The 17,504-nt window shown below is 52.2% G+C and overlaps 6 protein-coding genes across 6 annotated transcripts; 4 read left to right on the forward strand and 2 right to left on the reverse strand.

Moving 5' to 3' along the window:
• Positions 1-324: 324 nt before the first annotated feature.
• On the reverse strand, positions 325-1,848 carry T069G_08292 (tRNA synthetase class II core domain (G, h, p, S and t) domain-containing protein; the record flags this gene model as incomplete). Its single annotated transcript, XM_056175502.1, has 1 exon — positions 325-1,848. The coding sequence occupies one exon, from the start codon at positions 1,846-1,848 to the stop codon at positions 325-327; it is 1,524 nt and encodes a 507-aa protein (XP_056026451.1).
• Positions 1,849-2,518: 670 nt separating this feature from the next.
• On the reverse strand, positions 2,519-4,456 carry T069G_08293 (major facilitator superfamily domain-containing protein; the record flags this gene model as incomplete). The annotated part of the gene is made up of 2 exons (XM_056175503.1): positions 2,519-2,990; positions 3,054-4,456. 2 exons carry the CDS (start codon positions 4,454-4,456, stop codon positions 2,519-2,521), a joined length of 1,875 nt encoding a protein of 624 aa, XP_056026452.1.
• Positions 4,457-7,429: 2,973 nt separating this feature from the next.
• On the forward strand, positions 7,430-8,755 carry T069G_08294 (FAD binding domain-containing protein; the record flags this gene model as incomplete). Its single annotated transcript, XM_056175504.1, has 3 exons — positions 7,430-7,472; positions 7,542-8,248; positions 8,321-8,755. The coding sequence occupies 3 exons, from the start codon at positions 7,430-7,432 to the stop codon at positions 8,753-8,755; spliced, it is 1,185 nt and encodes a 394-aa protein (XP_056026453.1).
• A 476-nt stretch (positions 8,756-9,231) lies between these two features.
• Positions 9,232-9,990, forward strand: T069G_08295 (ubiquitin carboxyl-terminal hydrolase, family 1 domain-containing protein; the record flags this gene model as incomplete). The annotated part of the gene is made up of 1 exon (XM_056175505.1): positions 9,232-9,990. One exon carries the CDS (start codon positions 9,232-9,234, stop codon positions 9,988-9,990), a length of 759 nt encoding a protein of 252 aa, XP_056026454.1.
• Positions 9,991-10,359: 369 nt separating this feature from the next.
• T069G_08296 (sugar transporter domain-containing protein) lies at positions 10,360-12,081 on the forward strand (the record flags this gene model as incomplete). Its single annotated transcript, XM_056175506.1, has 6 exons — positions 10,360-10,540; positions 10,602-11,125; positions 11,171-11,303; positions 11,352-11,395; positions 11,461-11,731; positions 11,804-12,081. The coding sequence occupies 6 exons, from the start codon at positions 10,360-10,362 to the stop codon at positions 12,079-12,081; spliced, it is 1,431 nt and encodes a 476-aa protein (XP_056026455.1).
• Positions 12,082-14,014: 1,933 nt separating this feature from the next.
• T069G_08297 (actin interacting protein 3 domain-containing protein) lies at positions 14,015-17,142 on the forward strand (the record flags this gene model as incomplete). Its single annotated transcript, XM_056175507.1, has 3 exons — positions 14,015-14,212; positions 14,296-15,900; positions 15,961-17,142. 3 exons carry the CDS (start codon positions 14,015-14,017, stop codon positions 17,140-17,142), a joined length of 2,985 nt encoding a protein of 994 aa, XP_056026456.1.
• Positions 17,143-17,504: the final 362 nt, after the last annotated feature.

A 17,504-nucleotide genomic window follows, 5' to 3' on the forward strand; every position in this document is an offset into this window, starting at 1 on the left:
AAAGCGATGAACTCACAAAAGTCTTTGGCATAATAGTCTCATATGTAGTATGAGAGAATCATTTTCGATTTTCTTGTGTCCTTTCCCCCTTTTTTTCTTCTTGTATTATCGTACAGTCATGACTATGCCCTTCGTCCGTCCTCCTCTCCAACATGTGATGTTCCCATTGCACGACAACAAAATAGTATGAAAGCCCCATTCCTTGGTACACACGCGTTGAAATGCCGGGTGAAGAATAAAATGAAACCCCAATAAAATGCCTCCATGAGTATCATCATAATCACCGAAACTGCTGCTGCTGCTCGAGTTCGGCACCCCCCTATCTTATGCCATCATCTCGCCCGCATTCCCATCCTTCTTCCTCCGCGCAGACGGCCCAATCTTCTCCTGCCCGCCCATCCACGGCCGCAGGCACTCGGGGATAGTCACAGTCCCTTCCTCCTCGTCCCAACCGTTCTCCAGCAGCGCGGCCAGCACCCTCGGCACCGCCAGCGCCGTGCCGTTGGCCGTCCAGGGGAAGCTCAGCTTGCCGCTGCTCGTCTTGAGCCGCGTGGCGAGGCGCCTCGTCTGGTAATCCGTGCAGAGGCTGGCGGAGGTGACCTCGCCCCAGCCGCCGCTGTGGTGCTCGCGACTGGGGAACCAGGCCTCCATGTCGATCTTGCGGGTGGCCGAGGCGCCCAGGTCGGTGGAGGGCATGGAGAGCACGCGGCAGTAGAGCCCCAGGGACGAGAGGATCTCGGTCTGCATGTCGAGCATCTCGTCAAAGACCTCGCGGGCCTCGAACTCATCGGGGCTGGTCCACGCGAACATCTCGACCTTGGAGAACTCGTGCACGCGGTACAGGCCCTTTGTCTCGGCGCCGCGGGCTCCAGCCTCGGCGCGGTAGCATCGCGATACGGCGACTCGCTTCAGGGGTAGGTCCACGGCGTCGATGGTCGACATTGCCTTCATACCGGCGAGGGGGATCTCTGACGTGCCGGCAAGACACATTTCAGGTACTCCGCGGTCAATGTCGGCTTGAGACTGGGCAATGGAGTAGACTTGCTGCTCGCCATTCTGGTCTCGGGGCTGGAAGCCACACGCGGCGCCAATGTGGCTATACACCATGCTGGGAGGCGATACCTGAGTCCATCCGTGCTTGGTAGCAACGGTGAGGGCATACTGGATGAGAGCTTGTTCAAGCTGTGCTGCCTCACCAAGCAGGTAATACCATCCCCAGCCAGACGCCGTCGCCGCTCCAGCAAAATCAAGAATGCCCAATTCGGCACCAATGTGGACATGCGACCTCCAGAGCTGCTCCGGGCCTTGCTCAAAACTTGGCGGCTCATTGATGTAGCTCAAGACCTCGGCCTCATCCCCCCTAGGCGTATCGGCACTGGTGAGGTTGGGAATCTCCAGCGCCAGCTCCTCCATCTGCGCAACCGCATCCGCCTCCTTCTTCTCAATCACAACCAGCTCGCTTTTGAGCGCCCGAGCCTCCTCCTGGACCTTCTCCCGGCTCATCTGCTTCACATCCTTCAAGTCCTCATCGTCACTGCTCGTCGCCGAATTCGCCAGCTCTTTTCTCAGCAAGTTGGACCTCTCTCTCAGCGCACGGCCATCCTTCTGCAGCTGCTGCCACTCGGCATGCAGCTGTCCAATCCTCGCGGGGTGAGACGCCTGGCGCTTGTAATTGCGCTCTAGGCATGTGTTTTCATAGAGCTCCGGGTTTTGCCGAATGTGCTTGATGTCCACGATGGGCTTTGGCGCGGATGAGGGACGCTTGACGTCTGAGAAGCTCCGCGCATAGAGAATTCGGGCTTGTAGCCGCCATTGAGGGCAGCGCAAGCGGGCCAGAGACGTGGTCATGGCGGATATTGTCGAGGCATGGTTATGATGTCAAGCCGAAGCTATTTGCAGCTCCATCTGATGATGGTGGTGTGGTGGTCGGAGAGCTCTGCCGATATGCGATTAAGCGGAACACTTACAGTGCGAAGCGATACTGTACGCATACTGTCTCGGGTGCCAGCCATCAATCCAGTCAATTCATATCATGCAAGTAATGAATGGTTCCCGTCAGTAATATCTGCCAAGGATTCAATGTTTCACACAATCACATCATTGGGCTGACCTTGTTTGAAGTTCGGTTTGTATGCTTAAATGTTACAGTAAGAACTTTAATCACCACAACGCGAGACACACAGTATTTGCATTAGAAATATATTTCATCATTGACACGACTCTGGTGTCATTCGCTATTTTATCTGCGCTCAAGCCAACGGCTCTCTCTGTGTTTGCATCGAATCTAATACATCATTCATACCCCCCCCTTTCCCCAGAGTAAGACATTATTCATGTTGTATATATATAACGCTTCCAAATCCAATTGTATAAATAAAACGCCATGCTCACACAGCTGCCGTCGCCCCCTTTTTAAATGGAATGGTATCAACCCAAAGCAAAAATCTCAATCCGAAGAAATGAAAAGAGCATGCCAGAAAAAGACGAAATGAACGCTCCACACTTCCTCGCAGGGTCTTTACACGTTCTCGGCGGGACCACCGGCCTCGCTTTGTTTCGTCGGGGCATTGGCCAATGCTGCATTGTGTTCCTCCTCCTTCTCAGTGGTCTCGTCTGCGCTCGTATCGTCCGTCTTAGGCTCATCCGCCGGAGCAGAGAAGACTGGGGCGATCTTGCTCTTTGACCTAATCTTGGCGCCATAGAAGTAGAAAGCGAAGGGAATGGGAGCAAGTACAAGAGCTACGCAGCCCAGTAGTGTCGAAGCCCACTGGATGTGCATGCCAAGAAACATTTGACGACCAAAAAGCGGGAAAGCGGCGCCGAATAGAGATCTCATAAAAGTGTTGCCGGCAAGAGCTGAGGCGGCGAACATGAGGTATGCATCGACAATATAGTTGAGGGCCTGAAGGAAGATCGACATGAGACCAAAGCCGGTGAGGATACCGCTGACAGCCGGGGCCGCCCAGTGAATGCTCTCCTTGTATCCAGTCCTGACATGTTGTTAGTTGACTGACTAAACGAAACGGGAGATGAATTTGAGATAGACGACTTACCATCCGAACCAAAAGATACCGCCGGCAAACGCAATGCCACCAACCATCATGTTAGGCAATCGCCACTCGGGAATGGGAATACCGTGGTTGGCCTCGAGCTTGCGGTTGTACCACGGAACCTGGAGAATGATGGTGAGGGTCGCAATAAGCTCACCGATGATCAGGCCAAAGAAGGTCAGACCGGATTGACCCAAGTTGAAGCCATGGACACCGACGAAAACCAGGGGGTATGCGGTAAAGAAAAGGTAGAGCAGCCCATAGATGAAGCTCATGTAAATGGAGAGAAGCAGGATGATGGGCTCCGTGAAGAGGAGTCGCAAGGGACGGGTGAAATTCTTGCTGACGAGCTCGCCAAAGTCGATTTCGATTTCCTCTTGTTTGGCGTGAATGCCCCAGTTCTTGGTGCGACGTCGCAATTCCGAAGCCTTGCCAACGAGAATGACTGGTGGGTACGACTCGGAGAGGAAGAACAAGTCTAGAATGAAGGCGGCGAATCCCATAATAGCAGGGAGATACTCCGTCCAGCGCCATCCCAAGTATGATTCGACAATGAAGCCGCCGATGAAAGGCGCCAGCATGGGACCGGTAAAGACAGTCATGGAGAAGATGGCAATCGCCGTTCCTCGAGTCCTGTTGTCGAACATGTCGGAGAAGACCGCAGCAACGACAGCCAGGGGGGCGGCGCCGAAGAAACCGCCGAAGAATCGACAGATGAGAACGGTCTGAATGTCCTTGGCGGTGGCGGTTGCGATGGTGAAGAGGGAGAAGCCAAAGATGGAGAGGACAATGGGCAGACGGCGGCCCTTGAGTTCGGACAAGGGAGCCCAGAGACTGGGACCAAAGGCGAAACCCAACACATACAGGGATGTGCCTAGAATGCCAACCTCGAGGCCAACGTCAAACTTTGCAGCAACGGTGCTCGTTGCAGAGGAGAAGATGGAAGATGTAAAGGTACTCGTGACGGTGGTGTAGGCCAGCATGGCAGCCGTCAAGATCTTCTTTCGAAGAGGCCAGTTCTGGGCATGTAGGGGGTCGTTGGGTCCGTCAAACTCGACGACGTACTCTTCCTGGGCTGGCAGCTGGGGAGGATATGGCTTGCCACCGCCAAATGACGGCAATGGCTTTCGAGAAGCTCTACTCTCAGTACGAATTGAGCCTCCAACAGTGTTAACGTGCTGGCTTCGTTGAGTTGCAATGCGACTCAGGGCGGTGGGGTGGCGCTCCAGATCGTTCTGCGTAGATACACGACTCATGTTTCTGCGGAATACGCTGCCTTCTGAAGACGCGGACGAGGCTGATGATGCCGTGATAACGCGCTCTATTTCGTTGCTGGCCCGGCTCTGATAGCGCTCGGGGGAGGCAGAGCGCTCTGCCTCCATGAGTTCCCGGTCGAGGGGATCCATGGCGACCAAGTCGGTGACGCTTCTCGCTATGTGTGATGTGAAATCCGCAATCTGCTTCCCAATTGGCAGCTGTAGCAGCTACAAGAAGGAGCTATAAGAAAAGAGAGGCCAGAGAGAAGAGAGGACGAGTCTCGGGATGATATAACAAATATTGAGTGTCCGAAGAGGATTTCTGTTCAAGAAGAACAAAATCTCCAGCGCCGAAAGAGGAGAGAGAAAAGAAGAGGGATGTGAGAGCTAGAAGGGCCAGGGCCGAAAAGCTTGTCGCAGGGACGGCAGTTGTGCGATAGGTGGAACGAGGAGTCTACGGTACGATTGATCGGGAGCTAGGTGGACCAAGATATCATGTACTCGCTACTCGGCTGTTTTAGACCGGCCGAGTGTTACCGGAACAGGATAAGCAGTCGGCAGGCTAGTACGAGTATAGAGTAGTTGACGAGCCGGTGGGGCGAACTATTAGGTAAGGTGGATGCGATGATGAAGAAGAGTTACGAGTGAGTCGTATGAGGTATGTGAGAAGAAGAGAAAAGAAAAATGTCGGTCGTATATCGTAATAAATGAAGACGGATAAAAAGAGTCGCCGGCGGAGGATATTCGCTCGTTCCAATGCTAAAACAGTCTGTAAAGACAAACAAGGGTGAAGAGTACACCAAGCCTATTGCATCAACTAACTAACTAGCAGGGCGACACAAAGGATCTCAGCGACTGCACGGAAAAGGATGGCGGATAAATAAGTACAACCAATGCATGTAAGACAAGACAAGCGCCGCACCGCTTTCTTTTATGGACGCCGGACTCGAATGCCAGAATATGTCACTAATTACTACCGTCAACACTCGGCTTAAAACTAGTTGATTACGGAGCATGTTCCGCTGAATATACAAATACCTACTACAAGCAGAGAGGTTCGGCCCCCCGATGTTACCCAGCCCGTCGATGGGGCCGGCTTTGAAATCTCTGCGCTCCTGACAGGGCCCCTCCCCTATTTTTTTCGTCTGATTCTGCAGCAAACCTGCTTGGATGGACACCCAAGACACCAAACAATGGAGCCAGCTAAAATCCGAATGCCAGATAGGGCTCGAGCTAGGGTCCTTGACTACCGGTGCGCATCCCGGATGTCTGGCTTGGCTCCACCGCTGCGTCGAAACATGTGGCATATCTACGAAACAGCACGAATCGTGGTTCTAGGCTCGGGAGCCAGCCGTAGAACAATTGATGCCCAATGGCTTTTTTTTTTTCTGTTTTTCAAACATGTCCCCTGTTCTTTCAGGCTGTTGCCAAGCAGCCTTGCTCCACTGCATATCCAGCTCCGTCCCCTATGTCATTTCGGCCTGCTTTAGATAGAGTCAACTAAGACATGCTACATGTTTAACTCCTCGGCACGGAGACAGCGGCCACGAACACGGCGGGTTTTGCACAATCAATCATCGTACTCCGTAATACACATACACATCTACGTATGATTGCATGGCTTGCATGGATATACCCACCGTTGGCGGACATCCATCAGAATTATTTCTAATACCGTAACATAGCCTCTCTCGGGCTCTGTCCCCATGGAGTGTCCGTCCGATAGTTCTCTTCTATCCGCCGTTCTTGTCTCGGCCGGTTTCGCCTCTGCCGCTTACCTTTGCTGTGCAATGACGTAATTCCGCAATCTTTCCAGCACCAATTTTTTTTCTGTCGGCAGCGGAAGGCCGAGAAGCGAACCTCAGCTGTCGGGCCTAGCACTAGGCGAATTGCGAATTAGGCGTGCAGCGAGTTGGTCAGCGGCTGATATCGGAACAAAGGGCCTGTTTATGTCGTGACAAAGTGGGATCTCTTACTGACCCCGGGGCAAAAGCTTGATTCCCTATCAGAAAGAACGAGAACGAGAATCGCCTCAGGGATTCCTCTAGTAGATTCCAGGACCTGCACATCTTGAAAACCCCTGGCGGCGCGGCCATGATTTATGCGCCGGCTGGGTCGTGTCCTGATTGGCCGGTGAACATGTCCGGGAACGGAGAATATCGTATAAAGTCCGACGCCGAGGTTTATCGCAGCACAGCGAATCCCATTTACTTGCAGACACGGCATTGTCGCCCAGGAATACAGGAATAGCATCAGCATCTTCATCTGGACCGGCAACTTAAGCTCCCGCTCTGCCTTATCAAATCTCTGTGCACGAACGATGGAGCCGTGCACAGCGCGGGATGGTTACCTCAGCAAGCTTATGTACTTGGCCATCCAAGCTTGCTTGCGATCGGGCTTTGTCACTTGTGTGTCTTGGTGATGACTTTGCATGCCCAGAATGGCAACTTGCATTGGTAATCGATGGATGCTAAAGACTACATTCATACCAATTCAGAATACAATTGAAGTCCTGTATCCAAGAATTCGAAGAAACAAAGACACTATTGATCTCTAGAACGTGAACAATCCTGCTGCAATCTACATGTACACTGCTCTCACATTGGTTTGCTTCAATCCTTCACTCAGTCTCCATAACCACCCGAGGACGCGTCGCATAGTCTGCAACAAGTATCAATAAAAAAATAGTCGACTTTCAACCAACGAATCGAATAGTTAGTGCGCAACGATAATGTCGCTTCGTAGGCAAATGATCCCATTTTCCACGCGTCGCCTAAGGGGCTGACCGGATCCTTCCAAAGTCCATGTCGCTAAAAAGTCCGGCTGAGTGGCTGAAGCTGAAGAAAAGTGACACGAGCAAAAGTCTAAACGGAGAGTTGGGCAGCTCAAGACTTCACTGATCGGATTTTTCTCAAATGAATACAAAAAGGCTTGCAGACGTCTTGTTTCGAGGACGGATGAATCAGTAAATCATCAAAGCAATTCTCGCATCACAGCCTCTCCTGTTTTCATCGACATCTCATTGATAATAAGCTTTACACCGTAGCTCACTTACACTACGACGGCCACTTACAGCGACTCCGCACAAGACACCACCACTACACTGAAAAGACTCTATTCAATATGCAAAACCTCAAGATTGCCATCATTGGAGCTGGCCCAGCTGGTGAATTGCCCCAATTACTAAGAAAAGCCATTTCGTTTTGTCAACGCCAGCAACTGACCTTCAAAATAGGCTGCACTCTTGCCCGACTCCTTCATCTTGGAGGCATTCAAGCCACCGTATTCGAAGGCGAGGCCTCTGCCAATGTCAGAACTCAAGGCGGAACTCTCGACCTGCACACTACCTCCGGCCTGGCCGCCGTCAAAGAAGCCGGCCTATGGGACATCTTTCTATCGCATGCGCGCTACGATGGTCAATACATGGCCATTGTGGACAAGGACCTTTACTATTACGTCGTCCGAGGTGCTGACGCCGAGTCAAACATCGCTTTTGGCGAACGCCCGGAGATTGATCGAGTGAAGCTCAGAGAAATCTTGCTCGACTCTCTTCCTGAAGGAACCGTTAAATGGGGACACCGCCTGCAAAAGGTTGAGGGCAGCACCTTGACCTTTACCAATGGAACTACCGCCAGTTTCGACCTTGTTGTCGGTGCCGATGGTGCGTTTAGCAAGGTCCGCCTATCCATTGCGCCGGAGCTGCTGCCGGAGTACACTAGAGTGGCAATGCACGACATCTCTATCCCCGACGCTGAAAAGACTTCTCCTGAGACTTACAAAATCGTCAACCGCGGGAGTATTTTTGCCAGTGCGGACGGTCAGCGATTCACCCTCCAGCAAATGGGCGATGGCAGCATTTCCATGGGTTTTAATTTCGTCCGCGAGGATCCCGACTGGATGAAGCCCGAGAAGTGTGGCTACGACGCCGAAGATCTCATCGAGGTGAAGAAGGCCTTGAAGAAAGAGCTGGAACATTGGGGTCCTCAGTTTCATCAAGCACTCGACGCTGCTCAGGGGCGAACAACGACCAGGTCACTGTGGCGACTGCCTATTGGACAGAAGTGGCAGCACAAATCCGGCGTCACTCTTATTGGTGATGCTGCCCATTTGATGACGCCTCATGCTGGCGAGGGCGTGAACCAAGCCCTCGAGGATGCTATGCTACTTGCTCGACTGATTCTCAAAGCTCAGAGTGTCGAAGAGCTTGATGAACATATCCGTAGATTTGAGTCCGACATGATAGCTCGTGTCAAACCGATTCAGGAGCTCGCTTGGGATCGCTGCCAGGGGTTGATGTTCACCGAGGGCGTGCCAAAGACTCTTGTCGACAGAGTGATGCAGCGTCGAAAGCAGCAAATGGCAGAGGGCAAGTCTGCAGAGGAGCTCAAGAAAATGGATGAAGCCATCGCCAAGGCTCAAGCAGAGGCTGATGCTATGAATCGGACCTGATGCATAGAGCTACGAGTCTAGCTTCGTCAACCAGAAGGTTCTCATAGCTAGATTCAGCAAACTTTGCTTCTCAAAGATTGTTCGTTTTGGGTCGTTTTGATATTTAGTTTAGTCTGATGCTGTGTTCACGCAGGTTGAGATGTCAGCGAGCGAGCAACATTTAGGTTGATTTGATCTGTTTCGTCACATGATATGTAAGGGTCTAACAACCCAATCAGATATTTCAATTATTTCAAATAGTATCATATATTTCTTATGAAATGCTCTTTCCTTTCCAAGTTGATATGAGAATATGTGGCAGGCAACAGAGTGCCGCGTACCTGCTGCGTCACAGCTAAGCAACCCCGCGCCGAACGTGTTTCTCTTAGACAACCAAAATCACCACCAGAGGATTAACTTGGCCTCTAAGTAAACATCAACTCGTCAAAAACAACAAACCACTGTCAATAACTAGGCGAAAAGATATATCATCCAGGATGCCGACCGAAGGCGTTTACATACGGCCATCTGGGCAGAAGACCTTCATCCCGTTGGAAAACAACCCAGAAGTATTCACATCGCTCGTGCACGACCTCGGAGTGTCGCCCGATCTCGGATTCTACGATGTCTATAGCCTCGACGATGCCGATCTCCTTTCGTTGGTGCCTCGTCCAGTTCTAGCCCTGATATTCATCACTCCCGCACAGATGTATTTTGCCGTTCGCGAGGAAGACAAGACTGCCGTGTCACCTGCGCAGTTGACCTACGATAAGAGTGGTGATGAAGAACCCATCATCTGGTTTCAACAAACAATCGGCCATTCATGCGGCCTTATGGCGTTGTTGCATTCCGTAGCCAACGGCGAAGCGAGAAAGTTTGTTCAGAAAGAGTCCTTCTTAGACGGCCTGCTGAACGAAGCTACGCCGCTTAAGCCTGTCGAAAGAGCAGCTCTGTTGTACAACAATGAAGAGCTTGAGAAGAAACACATGAAGGCTGCCAGAACTGGAAATTCTCATCCACCTGGGGCAAACGAAGACAACCATTTCCATTTCATCTCTTTCGTCAAGGGAAAAGATGGTCATTTGTGGGAGCTGGAGGGCGCCACGGACGGTCCCGTAGACCGAGGACTGATGCAGGAAGACGATGACGTGCTGAGTGAAGGAGCTCTGAGCCAAGCAATACGCAAGTTTTTGGCAGCCGGAAATGGGAATCCAAACTTTAGCATTGTGGCATTGGCCAAGAAGCCCGCTGAGTGAGATATCACGTCGTCATGAAGGAAGCTTGTATCTAGACTACAAGAAACGACAGAGATCGATATTCTAGTAAGCATAAATCGAAAATGAAAATCTATTGACCCCATACGGCCAATAAGACATTTGCGAGCAATCCAAGCATGTCGCCATGTGGCACTGCGTATCTTATCAGATCTTGATCTCAAACAGGGCTCCTTTTACATCCATGGTGGGACGGGAAGCGTCACCGAGCCTTAGTGCCGGGGTCACGCCGCCATTCCATTTCGGAACTTTGGAATCCGATTTGCTCCAAACAACTCCAACTTCAACTTTCCTCTTGAAGCTCATGGGCGCGACACAATCGTGGCACCAGCGTCGGAGTTTGCTATCGAAATGGATAGCTCCCAGGCGCCGCTGATCTCGAGCAACCGCCACGATGACGATGCGCCATACGATGCCGTTGACGACGAGCCTGGATCGAGAGCTTCCCCAGCGAAGGCGACGGACGGCCATCCTGGCCTGTTTGTTTTGATTTTAACCTTTGCTGCCGGCATAAGTGGACTCTTGTTCGGATGTGAGTCTTTTTGGCCGTCTGTGAGTTACGGGAAGCTGCTGACGAGTCGGGTGTTCTCTAGATGATACCGGTGTCATATCTGCCACGCTCGTCTCGATTGGAAAGGCGCTGTCGGACCGAGATCTTACTTCGATGGACAAGTCGATCATCACGTCGTCAACCTCTTTGTTTGCGCTTCTCATATCGCCGTTCTCGTCCATCATTGCCGACCGGCTAGGCCGCAAACGAGTCATTCTATACGCCGATGTTCTGTTCATCGTCGGGGCAGTTCTACAAGCCGTCAGCTCTACTGTGCCGGTCATGGTAGCCGGCCGCTGCATTATTGGCGCCGCGGTGGGAGCGGCAAGCTTTGTGGTGCCTCTATACATTGCCGAGATTGCGCCGTCGTCATACAGAGGCCGTCTGGTGACTATCAATGTGCTCTTCATCACGCTTGGGCAGATGGCGGCGTACATCATTGGCTGGGCGCTGTCTACATATGCGTCAAAAGAGACTGGGTGGCGGTGGATGGTGGGATTGGGTGCGCTACCGGCGGGTTTGCAGGGTGCTCTTGTCGCCTTCATGCCAGAGACACCGCGCTGGTTGGTAAAGGCTGGGAGATCTGATGATGCCAAACGTGTTATTCAAAAGGTCAATGGCGTCCAAGGACGATTTGATGGCACTGCAGATGCTATTATCAAGGAGATTGAGATTGAAGTCCGCGAAGAGGAAGAGGCACGGCATCTTCAAGACCGCCAGGCATCAGGCCCTTGGAAGGGACTCGGTGCGTGGCACGAGCTCTTGGGTGAGGGCAAGCATCGCCGCGCACTAGCTATTGCGTGTCTCCTACAGGGGCTGCAGCAGCTGTGTGGTTTTGTAAGTACTTCTTGAGCAACTTGAGTTTATAATTTCCCTGTGACTAATTTGGAATGACTGCCTAGAACTCGCTGATGTATTTCTCGGCCACCATATTCTCCATCATGGGGTTTGAGAGTCCTACACTGACATCTCTCATCGTTGCGATTACTAACTTTGTCTTTACGCTTATTGCCCTGGGCCTCATCGACCGTATCGGCCGCCGACGCATCTTGCTATACTCGATACCCTTCATGGCTTTGGGCCTGCTGTTAGCCGCAGCCGGTTTCTCATATCTATCTCTGGAACCGTCACCAGTAACTCGTGATGACGATGCCACGGCACCAGCAGGCGAAGGTGAGACCAGGTCGGCCGTCGTCGTCCTCGTCAGCATCATGATTTACGTGGCATCATATGCTCTCGGCCTAGGCAACGTGCCATGGATGCAGAGCGAGCTGTTTCCTTTGTCTGTCCGTTCAGTGGGCAGCGGAGTTGCGACGGCAACCAACTGGGCAGCAAACTTTGCTGTTGGCTTGACATTTCTGCCGCTGATGGATGCACTGAGTCCGTCGTGGACGTTTGTTCTTTACGCGGCGGTCTGTGCCGTTGGGTATGGCCTTGTTTGGCGGATATATCCCGAGACGGCCGGTTTGAGTCTGGAGGAGGCCACGGCGTTGCTAGACAACGGATGGGGCGTGCGACGATGACAGAGCAATCTGACTTGTTTTTTTTTTTTAAATTTAATTTCATCTGATAGAGCAAGGGACATAAAATCACGAACACGGAATTAAAGTCAAATATATTGCGTGATACATACGGAGTACCTACTTTTGCGGACTTTTCAGGGACCGCGTTGCCATGGTAGCTGTGTAAGTGTCTGGGATTGTGCAAGGTATCATGCAAGGTACCGCAGTCGGTGGCTGGAACCCTTCACCTGAGGGGGCTCAGCACGGGAGCATTCTAGAAAGCTTCCAGATGGCGCGTTTGTCGAGTACAGTAAAGAGAGGGACATTTGCACGTGGCATCAGTCGGATGCCACGGCTGTATTGTGATAGATTGATAGATGCTAGTGGGAGACACGCTCAGATTGTGAAACTGGATGAATATCACGCAAAGGGCACATGTGCTAAACTAGGTACCTGCTTATTGTCTTAGTATGATTTTACGTACGAGCATACTAATCCATTCAACTACGTGAAATGAGTCGAATTGATCTGTGCTGAGAAATGAGTGTCTATCGTCAATCTCAGATGAAGCACTTCACAGAAACAATGTGGTAGATCTACAGTAAATCTACAAAGGAAGTAGACCAGGCTTGACAGGGCTATTATTAGCACTGAGGACACCAAACTCGTATCTTGCAGTGACTATCCATCAACCGCACTTTAAACTCATGGTGGGCTCCGTTGGGCAGCTATAAATAAAATTCACGGCCAGTCACATTGAAATGCTGCCCAACGTTATAGCGCACTTCAGCCACTCACAACCTCCGGTTCCTGCGCTGGCGCTATTCGTTTTGATCTGCTGATGTGCAAGTTGCGCATGTCGTGGCCCCCCGTCGATTGGCGGTGCATCAGGGCTGGCCAGTCACTGGGACGGGATAAAAGATAGGGGGTTGAAAGAGGAAAAAAAAGAACCCGACGATAAAAAAAATAAAAATTTACGTGGTATGTGTGCGTTTTATGTGGCCTCTTCCCTCCGTCACAGCTGAGGAGTCTCTCAACGCTTCCATCTCATCTCGTTTCATCTCCATCTCCGGGAGAAACTCACTACAAGCTTCCCTATCTCAACACCTACTGTAGTCCACTGCACTGTTTCTTTTCGCTCTGCGGAACAGAGATAACGAACCCTTGACCTCTGGAACCTTGTCTGAGACACCTTTTTATTCTTAAATCAGCGGTACTTCGTATTCTCTCTCCTCAACGCAAACGGAGCCTTTTATGAGCCTCCATCCATCGGACCCGAAGCTTCTCCGGGTTGTACCTTAACCGTAGACTGGCAGAGGTAAAGGTACATGGCACGTGCAGTTCAGGTGGACGAACGGACTTGCGCTTACCACACACAGACCCCCTCTCGCTCTCTTCGCTCAACATACGAACCCGGCACACAAACCAGCCTCTCTCAGCGCCATTCCTTTTCTTCTGCTTGTCTTCTGTTGTCGTCTTTAGGGTTACCTCTCAGTCTCTGACTCTCAGAGTCCCGTCTTCCGCAGTTCAGCCATCGCCACATCTGGCCTTTCGCTCCTGGCGCCGACTCTGTGTGTGCGCATCCCGAATACGGCCTCTTTGCTTCTGCCGTCTGCCGCTCGTTGGATGATGTGACGCTTGTTCGTTGTCGCACTTGACTGTCGCTGTCTGTGTCTATAAATTGCTTGGACGAAACACCTCAACGCCCAACGATCGACTTATTCTACGTCCCGTCGAGCATATATCATTGCTCGTTCGTTCGCTCTCAAATCCGCCACACGACGCTTTCTTCGACCCGCTAGCCAGCCACCCGTTTGGCTCCCGCGATCAACGGCCCGTCGAGCGAATATCAGGGGGAAGCCGATCTGACAAGAAACCACAACGCTATCCTACCTTTGGAAGGGCCCAAAAAAGCCAAGAAGCAGATTAGAAAGGAGATATAAGAAGCACAACGATGCAGCCGCAAGCTTCTGCAGCCCAGAGGGCGTATTCGCAGCGGCGATCCCCAGGCGCGATGGATCCTGGGCCTCCACCCAACGTTTCGGTGCGAGCCATCTCTCCTGGCATCCCGCCCGGCAACCCCCAGCGGGCATCCAACGTTTCCATCAGATCCGCTCCGTCCAGCAGCGGTTCAAGAAGAACAACTCGCGAGGTATGTCATCCCTGGTTTGTCCTGTTTCTGGCGCCTGCGCTGCGCAAATCCAGCGGCGCGACTCGAGCTGACCGTGTGTGCAGGGTTCATCCGGATCGGGAAGCGGCTCCAACATGCCCTTATCGCAAATCGAAAAGAGCGTCACTCACCTCCTTGTAGCCACCAAGCAGCTGCTTGAGACGCTGACACAGTGGTCGCGCGGCCAAGCAACGGATGCGCAAGTCTCCGACGTCTATGTGCGATTAGGCTATGAGTTCAACATGGCTTGCCGGGCCTTTACGGCCATCAACGTCGACACCTCCGACCTCGGTAACGTCCCCGATCTACTGCGAAGCATTCTCGAGGCCTGCCTGAGCCAAGAAGCGAGCGCCGAGAGCTTGGAGAAATATCTACCTAGGATTCGAGATATCATCATCAACCTGCTCCACGGTTTGAAACGGAAACAGCAGAGATTGCGCCAGAAGCAAGGGCGTGATAGGGATGGCTCCGCTGTACCAGAGAGAACCACCAGCGTCAGCACCGTCGGAAGTGGAAGCGGTTTGACCAATATGCTGGAAGACATGGACAGCCACCGATCGAGTTCACATCGACCAGGATCGGGTCCGCAGCAGAATGGTGGATCATCGCCCACGCGGCGCTTCAACGCTGATCGAGACCAATCTAGGGGTTCGGTCGCTTCAGAGGTGTCGTCTGCTTCAAGCACCACCATGCAGAGCATTCCCGTTGTACCGCCCTACCCGACAGACGACTCGTCTCTGCCCGCAGGGCCACCGGCACCAGAACTCAACATCGACGCTTTTCCACCGCCGCCTCCGCCACCACCGGATAAGACATCGAGTGCCCTGGCGGCGCTGCAAAAGGGTGGTGATTTGGAGAGAAGAGCGTCCCGAAGATATTCTCAGTACCAGATTTCAAAGCATCTTGGTGGATCCGGAAATGTCGTCCCTATGCTGCCCTCACAGACTGGGCCGACGCCGAACAGAGGAAGGAAAGAAGCGAGAGAATCTCTACGCGCCGTCCAGTCGCGCGAATCCGTTCGACACAGTCGGACCGCATCCCAGATCAAGGCCGGCTCCACCTTCGACAACTCTCCTATTCGAGTACCTACTCGGGTAGAAGAGGAGGCCTTGCCTCACCAGCCATCAGTTGTTGTCGAAAGCCCATCTGTGCAAACTCCAGATGACAAGTATGCCCCCAGCGCGACTCTTTCCGGCCCTTTGAACGATTCCAATCCTTTCATGACTGAAGCCCCACGCCCGGGATCCAAGAAGGAACAGAAAACCAAGCTAGACGATGCCCCTACATCAACTTCTCATCCCGCCGAGTCAAAGCCAAACGAGCCCTACTTCCAGGTTTCGCCCCCGCCGACGCCGACGAAGGACCTGACACTCTTCCTCCAGTACAAGTCAAAGGTTAAGAAGATTGTTCTGCCCGAAGGTCGCGACGAACTTTCTATTGGGCGCCTACAGCTGGCATTCATCGAGAAGTTTTCATGGAACACCCAGCAAAACGGGACTGATCTACCAGAGATCTATATCCAGGATCCTGTGTCCGGTGTGCGACACGAGCTGGAAGATCTAAGCGACATCAAGGACCGAACTGTTTTGGTGCTCAACGTGGAGCCGCTGGATGAAGTTAAACGGCACATTGATGAGGGCATGTTTGCGCTCACTAAGATTGTTCGAGAGGTGAAGCAGAATGTTGATGACCAAGCCGTCACTCTCCAGCGGGTGTCGGATCGTCAACAGGAGGCGGCCAAGGAGATGGCCCAGATCGTCTTGGAGCAGGCCCAACAGATGCCCTTACCAGCTACGGACGGAACAAAGACGCTCTTGGGAGCCGGCCGAAAGCTCGACAGTGGCCAGATGGGAGAAATACAAAGTCTGCGGCGCGACCTCGCTGTTCTCCGACAAACCTACTCAACTTTCCAGTCTGAGATCCAGACTTCCATGTCCACTCTTCGCACCAAGGCCGCCAATGTCAAGTCTGTGGCTGCCAAGGCCGCGATCCCTAGCATGGACGGAGATGCCGGTTACGCCTATGTTTCCAACGGCCGGAAACAACTTAACGCCGACTCCGACCGATTGGTCGCCAAGGTTGACGATCTCCAAGATTTGATAGAAGATTTGCGAAAGGATGTTGTGCACCGTGGTGTCCGACCGCTACCTCGACAACTTGAAGGCGTTGCTAAGGATGTTACAAATCTTTCCAAGGAGCTGAAGGCAATGGAAGACTACATGCACAAGGAGAAGCCAATCTGGACCAAGATTTGGGAGAAGGAGCTTGAAGACGTCTGCCAAGGTCGTGATGAGCTGCGCATTATGGAGGAGCTGCTTATCGATCTGCGCGACGACTTGGAGAAGGCATCAGAGACCTTTACGCTCGTTGAGCAGGCTACAAAGGAGCAGATGAAGGACAGTGGAACGGGTCACAGTGCTAGTACTGCCCGTACTTTTTCCAAAGGCTTGAACAACCTTGGCAACAGTCTCAACCAGAACGCTGCCAAGGAGGATATGCTGGGCGAAGTTCGAGCTCTACAACCTAATCACCAGGACCGTCTAGAGGCAATCGAGCGCGCCGAGAAACTCCGACAGAAGGAGTTGAAGAACCGTAACGACAATGCACTTCATCGCGAGATTCACGCCTTTGTTGCTGAAGGCAAGCTGAAGAAGTCTGGAGGTTTCGAAGAAGTTGAGCGCGCCCGAATTGCCAAAGACGAGAAGATTCGACGTGAGGTTTGGGAGCGGATGAACGGCTATGTTGCTGGGGACGACGAAGAGGAAGAAGAAGAAGAGGAGGAGGAGGAAGAGGAGGAGGGCGAAGAGGAAGGAGAAGAGGTTGCAGAGGAGGAAACCAACGAGGGCGGCAATGGAAGCCAACCTGGTTCGCCCAAGAAGACGGATGCCGCCACGGCAGCCAACGAATCGTAATGAGACGTTGTTACGAAACCTTGCGATAAACAGAGGAAGGGAAAGGGGTTGTATACTCTCTTTTTGCTGGAGCAAATTTTCCTTTCGACCACCTGAGTGGCTTTGTACATGAACAACTTGAACGTCGCCCTTCTTTTCAAGTTCACCACTCTCCGGCTCTTACCCCTTTCCTCGATCCCCCTTTTTTTTCTTTTCTTGTTAATGTTGATTGATATGAGGGAATCCAGTTGGATGATTGGACAAAGATATCTGTCATTATCATGACGTCTCCTTTTTTTTCTGTGGGAGTATGTTGCTACATATTCCGTCTTTAGATTATACTTCGCTACTGTTGATCGGGCTGGTCTGGTCTATCCTGTTTA

Source organism: Trichoderma breve, chromosome 5, assembly GCF_028502605.1.
Source record: "Trichoderma breve strain T069 chromosome 5, whole genome shotgun sequence".
Taxonomy (NCBI): Eukaryota; Fungi; Ascomycota; class Sordariomycetes; order Hypocreales; family Hypocreaceae; genus Trichoderma; species Trichoderma breve.